This window comes from Ascidiella aspersa, chromosome 2, assembly GCF_963924565.1.
Source record: "Ascidiella aspersa chromosome 2, kaAscAspe10.2, whole genome shotgun sequence".
NCBI classification, from domain to species: Eukaryota; Metazoa; Chordata; class Ascidiacea; order Phlebobranchia; family Ascidiidae; genus Ascidiella; species Ascidiella aspersa.
The window spans coordinates 2,795,490-2,814,174 of NC_139448.1; the positions used below are offsets into that span (position 1 = coordinate 2,795,490).

The 18,685-nt window shown below is 36.4% G+C and overlaps 1 protein-coding gene across 1 annotated transcript in view; it reads left to right on the forward strand.

The window, feature by feature from the left end:
• Nucleotides 1–206: 206 nt before the first annotated feature.
• The window catches only part of LOC146163134 (uncharacterized), a 35,781-nt gene continuing 17,302 nt past the window's right edge, over nt 207–18,685 (forward strand). The window contains exons 1-7 of the mRNA XM_083382910.1: nt 207–400; nt 1,512–1,705; nt 1,972–2,421; nt 4,609–4,841; nt 4,908–5,087; nt 5,327–5,575; nt 8,783–8,857. Coding sequence (XP_083239036.1) covers nt 389–400; nt 1,512–1,705; nt 1,972–2,421; nt 4,609–4,841; nt 4,908–5,087; nt 5,327–5,575; nt 8,783–8,857 — 1,393 coding nt within the window. The 5' untranslated portion in view covers nt 207–388. The remainder of the gene's footprint in view (nt 401–1,511; nt 1,706–1,971; nt 2,422–4,608; nt 4,842–4,907; nt 5,088–5,326; nt 5,576–8,782; nt 8,858–18,685) is intronic.

Genomic DNA, 18,685 nt, shown 5'->3' on the forward strand with positions numbered 1-18,685 from the left:
AATTTGTTCACGAACAGCCTAAAAAATTTATCAGCAATCAAAAACTCACACGTTTCGCCAATTCGTTATAACGAGAAATATTTCGCAACTAGGACGTAACTAAGGCATTCTTCACGTGCAGTCAACCGTATCATACGACCAAAACAAAAAGCATTGGTAACCGCTGTTTTGTTTAAATCTTTGTTATATGTTCAAAAATCCAGTAAGGAAATTTAATGATGATAGTGACTATGGAGTTCCCACTCATTTGTTTAAATATTTGTTTTATATTCACCTGTAAATCTTTCACGACTTGTACATTCTTCCTTTAATAATAGTTTGTGAGCAATGTAAGACATAACAATGATGGCTTGTGGTTAATTGATGAAAAGTTAAACAACCTTTCAAGATGGCTGACCAGGTATGTTTTGGTATTAACAGTTTGTTTATTAGTTTAAAATCTTCAATAATCCTGCACTTTTGAATCACAAACAAATGTTAAGTTAAAGCCTTTAGAACACCTTTGTTAATCCTTTCACAACTTTTCTACAAATTAAGCCTTTAATACTAAGATGCAACAGGACCCAAAACAAAAAGTGCACTTTGTATGCAAATTATGCAACATAAAGTGTTTTAATGCTGAGTATGTGGTGCACGTTATGCAGCAACAAGAAAATACTTTATATTTAAACAATTTTTGGCACTGGTCTAGAATCCAGCTTTTTTACAGTAATAAAACAAAGGTATACAGCTACTGGGTTACTGCATATTGTTAGTAAAAATACATCCAATTTTCACCTTGGTCTATTCTTTGAATCTCTTCAGTATTTAACTTTTTGTATATTTGTTTCAATTGTCCTATTCAGTCCGTGCTGTTAGATCTGCTTTTATGCTGTCCTGTGTATACGCATGTATAATTAACTAAATTCACAGGTTTTGGGGATGCTAATTTTTGACGGTTTCTCGGTATTGCGTCATTTTATTTGTATTTGCTTCCTAATATGACTTTGAGCTTTATTCATTTACAACCTCTGTTGTACAGAGGGTGCAACCAATCTAATTATATTTGCTGCCGTCAAGCAGCAACTGTATTTTACAAAATGGTTTTAAATCTTTGTCACATGTCTCACCATGCCAAAATGCTTCAGTTCACATAAAATCAATCTAATAGGCTTTAAATCCTCCAGCTCATATTCCTTGCTGCCCCTCAATGTGTTTTGTAAATTTAACTATTGTTAATGATTTATTTGAGGTATGGCATATCTCAACAAGATCTCGCAGGTACACGGCCAAAAAATAGTGGGTTGTCAAGACATGTCACAAAAAAATTTAGGAACCACTGGCTTAATTTATCCATTGCATAGACTTCAATAAAAAACTATTTGTCAAATGTAATTTTTTTTATAAATAAGGGTATTGAAGAGCAAAGGTTGGTAGGCAAACTCAACCTTAATAGGGCTTCGTCTCTTTTAAGTATTTGATTGGTATCATTAATGATTATGAAACTAACATGGCAACATTTGCATTTACAGAACCTGTCATTCTCTTCCAAACTTCCAGTATTTGACCCAAGTGAGTTTTTAACCAGCAAAGATGAAACTCACTACATTGGCTGCGGAGGTTTTGCTCATGTTCGAATTTGTGAACATCCAAAGCTCGGAAAAGTTGCGGCAAAGTGTTTCGCAATCACAGGAACAAAAGATGTTATAAACAAACGCCTCAATGAGTAATACCATTGTATTGTCATCCTTTAATGCTTTTGTTGTATGTTTTTTTCATAAAAAACCCAAAATGCACACCCTATATACAGTGGCGTATCCAGGGGGTGGGGGGGGGTTGGGGATTCGGACCCCCCTTTTCGTAAGTGACATTATAGTTTTTGTCGAAGTTTTACTCACCGTCCGAAGCTGCGTGCCCCTGCCTATATATCATTTCTACCAAAATGCAAACCTTCTATTTCTTTGTCAAACCATGTTTCATTTTGTTGCTCAGCTTTAAAAGAGAAGCAGAAGTGTTGGTTCGAATGACTCATCATCATATTGTAAAATTATATGGCATCGCAAACTGGAGTAGTAACATAGTTGCCATTATCTTGGAGTATATTGAGTGTGGAAATCTTGATGGTTTACTCCAATCAAGTGAGGAGATAAGTTGGGATCAACGACGCCTAATTGCCTCCCAACTTAACTCAGCTCTTAGATACCTTCACAACCATCCAGATGGTAAAAGTTTTTACCATGGAGATATCAAGCCAGTTAATGTGCTTCTTGACAAGCGCTTAAATGTAAAATTGGCTGACTTTGGTTCTGTAAATGTGGTCACAGCTAGTGTGTGGGACTCTACAACTTTAGATGTAGCGGCAACAACACAACATACCTTGAGCTATTCAGCCCCTGAAGTGATAAAAGGTGGAAACATTGGACCTCCTGCTGATATATACAGGTGGACAGGTTATTAAGTGTGTGTTAGTTACAGTAGGAGGAGACTTGAGTATGTTACATACAGGGGCGTAGCATGGGGGGTATTTAGGAGTCTTGACACCCCCCCTTTGAAATCTCAGTAAACAATTATCACAAAACTAAAACCGTGATTGCTGCAATGTTACATCGATAACATTTTTTTACATCGGAAACATTGCACCTGGCATTGGAAACACGTTGGTCGTCGGTGCTTATCGCCGATAACGCCTAATCACGCTCATTATCGTTGTTTCATTTAGCAGTGGCCTGTCACCGACTCAAGTATTCTCAAGCAGGCCTGTTACCGAATATATATTTTATTGATAAAATGAACCGTCTTCTCAACCACGTAGAGAAAACAGGCGTGTAAGCTACAGCAAACGTCTTCACCTCAGATCGCTCTAGTTTGAATGTTTTTATTAGCCTAAATCTCGAAAAGGAGCGCTTGACCGTCGCATTTTGAAACTTCGATTAAAACGTCGACGAACTATTTCCCGATAAACTGATAAAAATTTTGCTGACAACGAAGTCCAACAGTTGGTGATTGATACGTCACAGAGGCTGTTCTTACACCGAAATTCCATAGCGTTTCGCGCGCAATTAAAATCACTTGACAATCGGACTTGAATACGAGGTGTTGCAAATTTTCTATCGTAAGCTCATAGTAACTAATCGCCGTTTTTAGCGTCTAGAATACACGAAACGTAATTTTTTTTCGGGCCCCGCACGTACCTCTAGGGGTGTTTATAACACATCTCCCCAGACCCCCTAGGTGATTAAGAGTAATGATCATGTTGCACAGTGGCGTATCCAGGGGGCCGGGGTTTGCTACCCCCCTTTTTGTGAGTAATATTATTGTTTGTTGTTCGTTTTGGTCAGGGTTAAGCAAACTGTCCGAAGCGGCTATGTTTTGAATCACGCGTCTTAAGCTAATGCGTAACCAAAATCTAACGCAAAACTTCGTTTTTGTCTTTTTTGGTCGACCGTAAAACGCAGTATATTTTTTCTCTTTTGTTATTTGTTTAGGTTGGCTGATTATATTATCAAGTGTAAATTCGACAATTAACAACGCTAAGACAAACCGTCTTTCCTTTTTATTGCTAAAACGTCAAAGGCGCAGTTAATGTTCCTCGCTGTTCGCAGTCTGCTTTAAATATTCGATATTAGTCAACAACGGATGTTTTTTGAAACAGATTCTTAAAAGGTGGTATAATGATGACTGTCGTGCGCATTTCAAAGTCCCCCGTTTTTAAGTTACGTTAGTTAACAAAATTATTCTCTATAAGCATATTCTAAGTCTAAGACCACGTGTTTAGTGTGCAGTTGACACAACATATTTCCCCTAAACTGCAGCTTGTATTTTAACTGACTAGGCACACAGCTTGGCGCAGATGTTGCGCTATTCATGGCATAATAACACCCGGGGGAAAACGATCTTTTTTTAGTAATGCACGTGGCGAAAGGCGTGCCCGTAATTTAACGCTAGTCCCGTACATAGATCTTAGGAAACCGCGCTGTTGATAGTTTATGATTCTTCCAAAATCAATCACACATATTTCACGGTATTGGTTTAGTTTTCGCCTGGCAGGAGTGTCGACGACGCACCTGTTCGCATTTGCTGGACGTTAGTTGTTTCTGATTAGAATGTTTTATGACGTCATTACAATCACTATTTTATGACGTTACACCGGTCACTGTTTTATGACGTCATTACTCACGTCAGACCGCAAATAGGGGAATTCCCTAGGTTGGAAATTCGGAACACCCCACTTTGAAACGGTCACGCTACGCGCTTGGTTACATATAAACAACAGTCCAAACGTGGACACTCTTGGTGGCAGTATCATTTAAAACAAGCAGTTTCCGGTACTTTCAATCTGACAAATTATTATTGCGTACCATTAAATATTTACAAGGCTGCAAAATGATGGAATACAAATTATACAGTGTATGTGTATCCTACACTGAATAGTGAATAATACATATTTATATAAAAAATCAACATGCAAGATTTTTATTTTAACGAACTATTCTATATACCCGGTTAAAACATAATTGCATTTTCCTACATGGCTTGTTTCTGATTTATTTCTTGCAATTACATTATAAATTTGTTTAAAAATAACCATATTAGGAAATGTTGTAACCCCATTCCTATTGTTATTGGCAGTTTGGGCATGATCTTGTATGAATTGACGACCAGAACAAAAGTGTATTCAGGAACCAAGCTGTCAATCATTGGTGCTAAAATTTTAGCCGGCATCAAACCAGATATTGCCAAAGTAGAAGAGGTTAAAGCCTCTTTGACAAACGACAGAGATCGAAACATCGTCTCTCTTATGATTAAACTGATGCAGAAATGCTGGAATGGAAACCCAACAAAAAGACCAACTGCCATAGAAGGTAATTTTGCAATCTTACTACTAACAGTCGGTAACTATATTATGGTTTCTGTATTAAACATTTTAGTTGGAAAATCTTTGGAAAGCGTAAATGAAAAGGATTCTCGATTAGAGAGAGAAAAAAGGGCAATTTCCAAGAAGTTAAGACGACCTCACCAAACAGCTGAACAACTGACAAGTCTGTCAAGTTTCCTTCCACCATTTAGGGAAGCCCCAAATTCCCCCACAGTAACAATGGAAGGGAAACGTAAGTTTTGGGCTATTTATCTATTTCAGTGTCGAGCAAATTGGTTAATGTAAGAGCCATTACAAGGAAATGCAAACAACAGTGGGCCGCAAAATCACCAGAATCAATATCGTATGTGATGTTTTATCACATTGGCATCAGAGTAGGTACATTATATGCCACAATGTTTCATATTTTATCCTAAAGTGTTGTATTAAGCCACTATATGTAATAACACAACTATGTACTTGCATTTCCAGCTGGAACAGTTATACATCCGACTCTATCAAACCTGAACTTCAATCAAAGTACCAACATACAAGAAAGTACCAACATACAAGAAAGTACCAACATACAGGAAAGTACCAACATCCAGGAAAGTACCAACATACAGGAAAGTACCAACATACTGGAAAGTACCAATATCCAGGAAACCACCAACATTCAGGAAAGTACCACCATACAGGAAAGTACCGTCACGGCCTCGCACATTGGATTACAAAAAGCTGGTAAATATTGTTTTATTGTTGTTACAAGATTAAATACCCAGCGTTGCCCAGGTTAAATAGATTTTCTGAGTGATAAAAGACTAGTCAATAATGCATAGTTGTGTACCTGCTATATAAATACACTACACCCGCAATACGCGCGATAATTTGTGAAATCAACCTGACTTTTGCGTGGTTTAACAAAATAAAACAATCTTTAATGCTGTGGGCTCTTCGTCACTATTATATATCACTGTCTTTAAAGGTGCACTACATTACACGGTCAGTAAATGCCACACAAAATAGTTAAGCTTGTACCCCTGCTATATATAATACATTACACCTGCAATACGCGCCATAATTTGTTAAATCAACGTAAATGATACACGGTCAGTAAATGGAAATTTTACATTAGGCCAGAGTAAGTTTTTTAAAGCCGCGTATTATAAACTATTCGAAAAGCCGCCACTAACAAACTAACCACCAAGACTTTTTTTACAGTTATTTTTACAGCTACGAAAGAAAAAAAAGAACCTACAGTTTATTAAGTGTTACCGCACCTTGGACAATAATTACGAATTACAAAAGCTATGTTCAATCTAAACAAAAAACATAGCATCAAACCGAGATAGCTTACTAGAATCAACTGAACTATGGACAGAAATTTCATACAATATATACACACAATCTAACTGCTTCTCCATGTAATCTTACACAAAAATCAACGCTCTCTCAAGAGCGTCAGTTAATAACGGTCTTTCCAAGCGTCACGCGAGAAATAACTTCACGCGTCCATAGATTGAAAGGGCAACTAAATATTTACACAAGAAATGGGTCGCATTACGTACCTTAATTACCAGCGCCCCCACAACAGACTGTTCACAAATTATAGGTTAAATGTCAGAGGGAAACGCAGTGACAGTACTTGACGAAAACTCGTGATCACACGCAAATCATTACTTCATAAAATAATACATTATGCAACCAATAAAACATTTAACTATGCGAAAGCTAGAACGCGCTGGTCTAACATCCTATTTATCTATTCCTAACATAACTTAGTGATAATAAGAACTCTGAGATATGGCTTATGGCAATTGATCGATTTAGGTGTTTAAAGTGTTAATGGACACGTAACAGTAAAAAGCCATTGAGCTTTGGCGTAAATCACTGTCAATTTTTTCTCGCGGATCAAAGTATGTTTAGGATACGACCCGTGACGTGTAGCAGCAGTATTTGTTCGAATTGTGTAATAATTAAGCAAACACGTAAACCCGGTACCAAATGGCGTACAACGTAAAAAAAATCCATGTTTAAAAATAAAAATAGCTAAGTGATGACATGAATTTATTTTTACTGTTACGAAAAAGCTGCGTCCAACGTCAGACAAAGCCGTAAACCGTTTAAAATATAAATTGCTTACCGTTCAAACTGCGACAACAAACGCGATATTTTGCGAATTCTGTCCTGTTTAAACAATTTAAACAAACTGAAAGAAGTTTTAAACTGAAAGTCTTTACTTGGAACGTTGCACTATACATGGCGCTATACGATCGGTAAGGATAAATTTCATATATGTGATGTGTTTTTGGCGTTCACGTGTAGCCTTTTGTAAAAGAGCAAAGGCGTTGGTCGTTCCTTGACTGTTTGCATTTTTAAATTAAAGAGTATTATTAAATTACTCTTTATACACAGTTTTGTGTAGAATGCAAAAAAGTATGTACCCAAAAAGCAATGTTATGCACTACCAAACTGCATTCAACGTAAAAAAAACGCAAAATAATGCGAAATCTATCTAAATTTTGCGTGCTAAGGCCTATACATAAAAAATCATTATGATGCGGGCTCCTTATCACTACCGGTATTGCATATTACGTCCGTTAAAGTTTGCCTCGTGGATAGACCATGACTATGAAAAATGAATGTGTCAATTCACATGTAACCGAAAAGTGATGTTACGGATTCGTCAGAGCGCTAATAAATATGAAAATATGTTTTCAAATCGCATAACAGTTTTACTTATGCCTAAACGTTGCACTACGTAGCTACACTTTCGGTAAATATAAATTCCACAACATATTTGATGTGTATTATTTCGCTGTGATGGAACAACATGTAACGTACATTGTAGAACAGAAAAGGTGATGATTTTCCTTTTGACTATTGACCACTGATTGTGGCTGAAAGGGTTTAACTAAATGCTTTCTCGACTGGCGTAATATAAAAGTTTGCTGAAGCCGCCTGTTCAGCCATTTGTTTGAACAGTTTGGCATGCAAACAAAGTGCGGCGTTGTATTGTTTCTGTAATGGTACGACAAAATACTCGACTATAGGACACAACACTTGGCTAAGCGTGTAATACAACTTTTAAGTGACGAAACCCCGAGACATTTATCGGTCCTGAATTATTAACAAACGTAACCGCGTGTTATTGCTGATGATTTATAAAAGGCAATTTAATATGTTACACAAAAATAATGTTACGGATAGACTAGTTAGATCCTGGCTAGAGTGCTAAATAGTGTGAAAGTGTTTAAACATTTTAATTTTTCTAATCGTTGCACTACGTGGAGCTACATGTTCGGTAAAAGATATTTCGTGTTATGTGTTATTTGGTATGAGCTTATAATAGTAAAACAGCAACGGCACTGGCCACTGGTCATCCCTATGCTTTTAGCCGCAGATTGGATTTCCCACAATACCAGTAAAACCTCACATGGAAACGGCCTGTGTGAAAGCAGCAATTAATCGATTGGCATCATTTAAGGGATATGTAATCCCGGTGCCAAATCGTTCTCGGGTGGCCATCAAGTTGTTTCCTGTTAATCACCATTACATATTATGTTGACCCATAACGTGTCAGTGTGTTCATATCTCGCTTTATAACCGATGAAAACATAGTTGTGGCAATGTCACATGTAACCGAAAGGTAATGTTCTGTATTGTGTCCAAAATAGGTTATCGAAATACACATTTAAAATAAAACTTTTTAAGGATACAGTCAGTGTTAATTGTAGTGGCAACACTATTAATACTTAGCGAAGGTGATGGTCGGCCCTAACAAATAATTTCCGGCGCCACATCTTTCTCGGAATGGTTTAGTAAATAGGCGCTAACATAACCGGCTCCAACGTAACGTAATGCAGTTGCAGATTGTTTGCAGCTCTCTGATTAAGTTAAGAACTTCTGTTTATCATTGTGTCACTAATTGTTGTGTTTTATGTTAAGCTCCATCTAAGAGTGATGACGTCAAGAAAAGCACTTCAAAAGGAAATGTTGGGAGATCAAAACCACAGAGTCAAGGTAATTTGCTTCCATGCATGTTTTCTTACATCCAATTTGCTATCAGCGTTATTTAATATTAGGATTTCCGATAACACTGCACCTCCGAGCATATCACCAACATGAGTTTGTTGTATTGGTATTTGTCCAATGATAGGGTAGTACGCTGCCGATCGGATGTTAAATGAAATTCAGCATTTCATCCATGGTTATTTAACTTTAACACAGGAAAAGGTGATTTTTAAAAGCTATTTTTGTCAGTGTTGAATGAAATATTCCCATGTTTTTAATTGTTAATTAAACTGTGATTTGTGAGAGAAATCCTTGGTAAGTTGGAGAAATGGATTGTGGCAACTTTTAACAAATTATATGGGCCGAAAATTTATTTTCGGGACATATCTTGTTTTTGCCGTTATTATATGGGCCGAAAATTTATTTTCGGGACATATCTTGTTTTTGCCGTTATTATATGGGCCGAAAATTTATTTTCGGGACATATCTTGTTTTTGCCGCTATTCTTTTTTGGTTTCCTATGGTATGTTTCAGACCGAGTTTTGTCCGAAGCTTTATAGAAAAAGTAGACATCGTAGAACCTTCAAATTTTCAGACATGGCGTAGAGTGGTATGTAGGTGCTTTGTAAAAGTTTATGAGGCTGCACTCCCAGGGGCCTTTGCTTGGGGGGTAAAAACCTGAAATATTGCGTTTTAGCACTTTGTAGCTAACGACAGCCATCTAGCAGCAGAAAAACTTTCATACAGAATTCGCTCATATTCGCTTGCTTTGTCCAGCTCGCGTCGCGACGAGGCGGCTGCTGGCATCCCTGCTGCGCCCTATTGTCCCGCGCGTGCAACATTTGTGTTGGAAGTGGCTTGCCTAGTAAAACTATGCACATGCGACTTGCCTTTCATAAAGAGGCCTCTCTAAGTAAAAAAACCTATTGCTCTTACAACACAAAATATTTTACCACCGCAAATTTAAATGCGAATCCTACAGGCAGTGTACACATCTCTGTTAGCACATGTTGTAATTGTTGCACCATTCAAACATATCAACACCAGGTCTAAGCAAATATAATTATACAAGGGCCGCAACAACAAAAAGCTTAAGTTTAACGCATTCTTAACGACGACGTTACAAAGCTACGTCATAACATGGCGTCATAAATAAATAAATCTTGCGTTTATTGGATTTAAATTGGCAAAACTTTCAATATAAAACGTGGCTTATTAGGCACATAAACGTGTTTGCATATTGCTCAAAACTACAGATTTAAACTCTGTTTCAACAGTGATTGCTCAGACCAAGGCATGGTAAAAATTTACACAGTAAAAGTAGGAAAAAGTATAGCAAACCATAGACGTTAAATCATTTAGAGAGAATGAAAATATTGACTTTTTAAACATGCTAGCTGACCAAAATGTAATAACATGGCCGTAAGCATTATCTACGTAAATTTTTATTGATCAAATGTATGTTTCGATCATTTGCCAAAATCTACGCCATATTTGAACCCCCTTCGCTTCAAAGCCATAAGTTATTATATTATTATACACAACTTATAATTGTGTGTAGATATGTTGGATTGGAGTAACATACAGAACAGGTGCAAATAGCAAATATTCTCCAAATCGTATTTCATCGTATTGTCGCGGTAATACACAAAGAGGTAAGGCCGTGAATAAAGTTTCACCCACCGTACAATTAACGGAGGGAAGCATTGCGAGTAGAGATGTTCAAAGCAGAATATCGGCGACACATTTATAATGCTTGCTTTAAATGCAGCGTCAGCATTTTTTGGGGCGACCAATTACTTCGCGATAAGCTTCGCCTAATAATTAAGTGTCAATAGGGTGTATTTACCGCCGCAAGTTTAAATGCGAAATCTTAAGGCAGTCTACGCCTCTCTGTTAGCACCTGTTGTGCAATTTGCTCCAACCAGCATACCAACATCAGGCCTAAACTTATCTAGCAAAACTTTCGATTTAATAGTTTGCGTATTAGGCACGTAATAGTGTTTTTCATATTGTTTGAAACGACAGATTTAAAGCCTGTTTTAACAGTGATTGCTCGGACCAAGCTATGGTAAAAAATTACCTAGTGAAAGTTTGCAAAAGTATAGCAAACCATAGGCGTTAAACCATTTTTAGTCTTTAAGAGAATGATAATATTTGATTTTCAAACACGTAAGCTGGTCAAAATTTAATAGAATAGCCATATGCATTATCTAAGTAAAGTCTATTTATCAAATATATGTTTCGATCATTCCCCAAATTCTACGCCATATTTGAACCCCTTTCGCATCAAAGGCATATTTTAAGTGGGGAAGTTTTCGGCCCATATCTGTTTTTGCTTGCAGAAACAAGTTAAGGAAAATGAAAAACAAAATATATAATATAAAGTACACAATACAAAATATTAAAAAAAAAAAAAAAAAAAAAAAAATTAATATAAAGTAAAAATTGAAAATAAACACCAAGCCCTGAAAATATATCCCCTGACAAAATATACAACAACCGCACCCCCGTCTAGTTCTTTTTTGGTTTCCTATGGTTTCCTATGGTATGTTTCAGACCGAGTTTTGTCCAAAGTTTTATAGAAAAAGTAGACATCGTAGAACCTTCAAATTTTCAGACATGGCGTAGAGTGGTATGTAGGTGCTTTGCAAAAGTTTATGAGGCTGCACTCCCAGGGGCCTTTGCTTGGGGGGTAAAAACCTGAAATATTGCGTTTTAGCACTTTGTAGCTAACGACAGCCATCTAGCAGCAGAAAAACTTTCATACAGAATTCGTTCATATTCGCTTGCTTTGTCCAGCTCGCGTCGCGACGAGGCGGCTGCTGGCATCCCTGCTGCGCCCTATTGTCCCGCGCGTGCAACATTTGTGTTGGAAGTGGCTTGCCTAGTAAAACTATGCACATGCGACTTGCCTTTCATAAAGAGGCCTCTCTAAGTAAAAAAACCTATTGCTCTTACAACACAAAATATTTTACCACCGCAAATTTAAATGCGAATCCTACAGGCAGTGTACACATCTCTGTTAGCACATGTTGTAATTGTTGCACCATTCAAACATATCAACACCAGGTCTAAGCAAATATAATTATACAAGGGCCGCAACAACAAAAAGCTTAAGTTTAACGCATTCTTAACGACGACGTTACAAAGCTACGTCATAACATGGCGTCATAAATAAATAAATCTTGCGTTTATTGGATTTAAATTGGCAAAACTTTCAATATAAAACGTGGCTTATTAGGCACATAAACGTGTTTGCATATTGCTCAAAACTACAGATTTAAACTCTGTTTCAACAGTGATTGCTCAGACCAAGGCATGGTAAAAATTTTTACAGTAAAAGTTGGAAAAAGTATAGCAAACCATAGACGTTAAATCATTTAGAGAGAATGAAAATATTGACTTTTTAAACATGCTAGCTGACCAAAATGTAATAACATGGCCGTAAGCATTATCTACGTAAATTTTTATTGATCAAATGTATGTTTCGATCATTTGCCGAAATCTACGCCATATTTGAACCCCCTTCGCTTCAAAGCCATAAGTTATTATATTATTATACACAACTTATAATTGTGTGTAGATATGTTGGATTGGAGTAACATACAGAACAGGTGCAAATAGCAAATATTCTCCAAATACGATGTTTCCAATATTCTCCAAATCGTATTTCATCGTATTGTCGCGGTAATACACAAAGAGGTAAGGCCGTGAATAAAGTTTCACCCACCGTACAATTAACGGAGGGAAGCATTTCGAGTAGGGATGTTCAAGGCAGAATATCGGCGACACATTTATAATGCTTGCTTTAAATGCGGCGTCAGCATTTTTTGGGGCGACCAATTACTTCGCGATAAGCTTCGCCTAATAATTAAGTGTCAATAGGGTGTATTTACCGCCGCAAGTTTAAATGCGAAATCTTAAGGCAGTCTACGCCTCTCTGTTAGCACCTGTTGTGCATCTTGCTCCAACCAGCATACCAACATCAGGCCTAAACTTATCTAGCAAAACTTTCGATTTAATAGTTTGCGTATTAGGCACGTAATAGTGTTTTTCATATTGTTTGAAACGACAGATTTAAAGCCTGTTTTAACAGTGATTGCTCGGACCAAGCTATGGTAAAAAATTACCTAGTGAAAGTTTGCAAAAGTATAGCAAACCATAGGCGTTAAACCATTTTTAGTCTTTAAGAGAATGATAATATTTGATTTTCAAACACGTAAGCTGGTCAAAATTTAACAAAATAGCCATATGCATTATCTAAGTAAATTCTATTTATCAAATATATGTTTCGATCATTCCCCAAATTCTACGCCATATTTGAACCCCTTTCGCATCAAAGGCATATTTTAAGTGGGGAAGTTTTCGGCCCATATCTGTTTTTGCTTGCAGAAACAAGTTAAGGAAAATGAAAAACAAAATATATAATATAAAGTACACAATACAAAATATTAAAAAAAAAAATTAAAAAAAAAAAAAATTAAAATAAAGTGAAAATTGAAAATAAACACTAAGCCCCGAAAATATATCCCCTGACAAAATATACAACAACCGCACCCCCGTCTAGTTCTTTTTTGGTTTCCTATGGTTTGTTTCAGACCGACTTTTGTCCGAAGCTTTATAGAAAAAGTAGACATCGTAGAACCTTCAAATTTTCAGACATGGCGTAGAGTGGTATGTAGGTGCTTTGTAAAAGTTTATGAGGCTGCACTCCCAGGGGCCTTTGCTTGGGGGGTAAAAACCTGAAATATTGCGTTTTAGCACTTTGTAGCTAACGACAGCCATCTAGCAGCAGAAAAACTTTCATACAGAATTCGTTCATATTCGCTTGCTTTGTCCAGCTCGCGTCGCGACGAGGCGGCTGCTGGCATCCCTGCTGCGCCCTATTGTCCCGCGCGTGCAACATTTGTGTTGGAAGTGGCTTGCCTAGTAAAACTATGCACATGCGACTTGCCTTATATAAAGAGGCCTCTCTAAGTAAAAAAACCTATTGCTCTTACAACACAAAATATTTTACCACCGCAAATTTAAATGCGAATCCTACAGGCAGTGTACACATCTCTGTTAGCACATGTTGTAATTGTTGCACCATTCAAACATATCAACACCAGGTCTAAGCAAATATAATTATACAAGGGCCGCAACAACAAAAAGCTTAAGTTTAACGCATTCTTAACGACGAAGTTACAAAGCTACGTCATAACATGGCGTCATAAATAAATAAATCTTGCGTTTATTGGATTTAAATTGGCAAAACTTTCAATATAAAACGTGGCTTATTAGGCACATAAACGTGTTTGCATATTGCTCAAAACTACAGATTTAAACTCTGTTTCAACAGTGATTGCTCAGACCAAGGCATGGTAAAAATTTACACAGTAAAAGTTGGAAAAAGTATAGTAAACCATAGACGTTAAATCATTTAGAGAGAATGAAAATATTGACTTTTTAAACATGCTAGCTGACCAAAATGTAATAACATGGCCGTAAGCATTATCTACGTAAATTTTTATTGATCAAATGTATGTTTCGATCATTTGCCAAAATCTACGCCATATTTGAACCCCCTTCGCTTCAAAGCCATAAGTTATTATATTATTATACACAACTTATAATTGTGTGTAGATATGTTGGATTGGAGTAACATACAGAACAGGTGCAAATAGCAAATATTCTCCAAATACGATGTTTCCAATATTCTCCAAATCGTATTTCATCGTATTGTCGCGGTAATACACAAAGAGGTAAGGCCGTGAATAAAGTTTCACCTACCGTACAATTAACGGAGGGAAGCATTTCGAGTAGGGATGTTCAAGGCAGAATATCGGCGACACATTTATAATGCTTGCTTTAAATGCGGCGTCAGCATTTTTTGGGGCGACCAATTACTTCGCGATAAGCTTCGCCTAATAATTAAGTGTCAATAGGGTGTATTTACCGCCGCAAGTTTAAATGCGAAATCTTAAGGCAGTGTACGCCTCTCTGTTAGCACCTGTTGTGCATCTTGCTCCAACCAGCATACCAACATCAGGCCTAACCTTATCTAGCAAAACTTTCGATTTAATAGTTTGCGTATTAGGCACGTAATAGTGTTTTTCATATTGTTTGAAACGACAGATTTAAAGCCTGTTTTAACAGTGATTGCTCGGACCAAGCTATGGTAAAAAATTACTTAGTGAAAGTTTGCAAAAGTATAGCAAACCATAGGCGTTAAACCATTTTTAGTCTTTAAGAGAATGATAATATTTGATTTTCAAACACGTAAGCTGGTCAAAATTTAATAAAATAGCCATATGCATTATCTAAGTAAATTCTATTTATCAAATATATGTTTCGATCATTCCCCAAATTCTACGCCATATTTGAACCCCTTTCGCATCAAAGGCGCCGCAAATTTAAATGCGAAATCTGGTGGCAACTCTAATCCAACATATCAACACCAGGCCTACACAACTTAAAATTGTGTGTTGATATGTTGGATTGGAGTAACATACTATACAGGTGCAAATAGCAAATATTCTCCAAATACGATTTTTCCAATATTCTCCAAATCGTATTTCATCGTATTGTTGCGGTAATACACAAAGAGGTAAGGCCGTGAATAAAGTTTCACCCACCGTACAATTAACGGAGGGAAGCATTGCGAGTAGAGATGTTCAAAGCAGAATATCGGCGACTCATTTATAATGCTTGCTTTAAATGCGGCGTCAGCATTTTTTGGGGCGACCAATTACTTTGCGATAAGCTTCGCCTAATAATCAAGTGTCAATAGGGTGTATTTACCGCCGCAAATTTAAATGCGAAATGTTAAGGCAGTGTACGCCTCTCTGTTAGCACCTGTTGTGCATGTTGCTCCAACCAACATACCAATATCAGGCCTAAACAACTAGCAAAACTTTCGATTTAATAGTTTGCGTATTAGGCACATAATAGTGTGTTTCATATTGTTTAAAACTACAGATTTAAAGTCTGTTTTAACAGTGATTGCTCGGACCAAGCCATGGTAAAAATTTACCGAGTAAAAGTTTGCAAAAGTATTGCAAACCATAGGCGTTAAACCATTTTAAGTCTTGAGGAGAATGATAATATTTGGTTTTCAAACACGTAAGCTCTGGCCAAAATGTAATAAAATGGCCATGTACATTATCTACGCAAATTCTATTTATCAAATATATGTTTCGATCATTCCCCAAATACTACGCCATATTTGAATCCCTTTCGCATCAAAGGCATATTTTAAGTGGGGAAGTTTTCGGCCCATATCTGTTTTTGCTTGCAGAAACAAGTTAAGGAAAATGAAAAACAAAATATGAAATATATAATATAAAATACACAATACAAAATGCAAAATATTAAAAAATAAAAAAGTGTAAAATAAAAAAAATATTAAATAAAAAAAAAAATAAAAAAATAAAAATAAAAAACACACAAAAAAAATAAAAAATAAAAATTAAAAAATGAATATGAAAAAAAAAATTGAAAAAAAAAAAATAAATAAATAAAATCAATTTAAAAAAAAAATTAAAACTAAATAAAAATAAACACTAAGCCCTGACAATATACCCCTGACAAAATATACAACAACCGCACCCCCGTCTAGTTATATGGGCCGAAAATTTATTTTCGGGACATATCTTGTTTTTGCCGTTATTATATGGGCCGAAAATTTATTTTCGGGACATATCTTGTTTTTGCCGTTATTCTTTTTTGGTTTCCTATGGTTTCCTATGGTATGTTTCAGACCGATTTTTGTCCGAAGCTTTATAGAAAAAGTAGACATCGTAGAACCTTCAATTTTTCAGACATGGCGTAAAGTGTTATGACGGTGCTATGTAGAGGTTTATGAGGCTGCATCTCTAGGCACCTCCAATTGGGGGACAAAAAACAAAAGTGTTACGTCATCGTTTTAGTTCATAACAGCTATCTACTACTATCTAGCGGCAGAAAAACTTCAATACAGAATGCTTTTATTCACTTGCTTTATTCAGCTCGCGTCGCGACGAGGCGGCTGCTGGCATCCCTGCTGTGCCTCATTGTCCTGCGCGTGCAACGTTTTTGTTCGAAGTGGCTTGCCTAGTAAAACTAGGCGCATGCGACTTGCCTTTCATAAAGAGGCCTCTCTAAGTAAAAAAACCTATTGCTCTTACAACACAAAATATTTTACCACCGCAAATTTAAATGCGAATCCTTGAGGCAGTGTACACATCTCTGTTAGCACCTGTTGTAATTGTTGCACCATTCAAACATATCAACACCAGGCCTAAACAAATATAATTATACAAGGGCCGCAACAACAAAAAGCTTAAGTTTAACGCATTCTTAACGACGACGTTACAAAGTTACGTCATAACATGGCGCCATAAATAAATAAATCTTGCGTTTATTGGATTTAAATTGGCAAAACTTTCAATATAAAACGTGGCTTATTAGGCACATAAACGTGTTTGCATATTGCTCAAAACTACAGATTTAAACTCTGTTTCAACAGTGATTGCTCATTCCAAGGCATGGTAAAAATTTACCCAGTAAAAGTTGGAAAAAGTATAGCACACCATAGACTTTAATCATTTAGAGAGAATGAAAATATTGGCTTTTTAAACATGCTAGCTGACCAAAATGTAATAACATGGCCGTAAGCATTATCTACGTAAATTTTTATTGATCAAATATATGTTTCGATCATTTACCAAATCTACGCCATATTTGAACCCCTTTCGCTTCAAAGCCATAAGTTATTATATTATTATACACAACTTATAATTGTGTGTTGATATGTTTGATTGGAGTAACATACAGAACAGGTGCAAATAGCAAATATTCTCCAAATACGATTTTTCCAATATTCTCCAAATCGTATTTATCGTATTGTCGCGGTAATACACAAAGAGGTAAGGCCGTGAATAAAGTTTCACCCACCGTACAATTAACGGAGGGAAGCATTGCGAGTAGAGATGTTCAAAGCAGAATATTGGCGACTCATTTTAATGCTTGCTTATAATGCAGCGTTAGCTTTTTTTCGGGCGACCAATTACTTTGCGATAAGCTTCGCCTAATAATTAAGTGTCAATAGGGTGTATTCACCGCCGCAAGTTTGAATGCGAAATCTTGAGGCAGTCTACGCTTCTCTGTTAGCACCTGTTGTGCATGTTGCTCCAACCAACATACCAACATCAGGCCTAAACATCTAGCAAAACTTTCGATTTAATAGTTTGCGTATTGAGAACATAATAGTGTTTTTCATATTGTTTGAAACTACAGATTTAAAGCCTGTTTTAACAGTGATTGCTCGGACCAAGCCATGGTAAAAAATTACCGAGTAAAAGTTTGCAAAAGTATAGCAAACCATAGGCGTTAAACCATTTTTAGTCTTTAAGAGAATGATAATATTTGATTTTCAAACACGTAAGCTGGTCAAAATGTAATAAAATGGCCATACGCATTATGTACGTAAATTCTATTTTTCAAATATATGTTTCGATCATTCGCCAAATTCTACGCCATATTTGAACCCCTTTCGCATCAAAGGCATATTGTAAATGGGGAAGTTTTCGGCCCATATCTGTTTTTGCTTGCAGAAACATGTTAAGGAAAATGAAAAACAAAATATATAATATAAAGTGCACAATACAAAATATTAAAAAAAAAAATTAAAAAAAAAAAGAATAAAAAATTAAAATAAAGTAAAAATTGAAAATAAACACTAAGCCCTGAAAATATACCCCCTGACAAATTATACAACAACCGCACCCCCGTCTAGTTATATGGGCCGAAAATTTATTTTCGGGACATATCTTGTTTTTGCCGTTATTATATGGGCCGAAAATTTATTTTCGG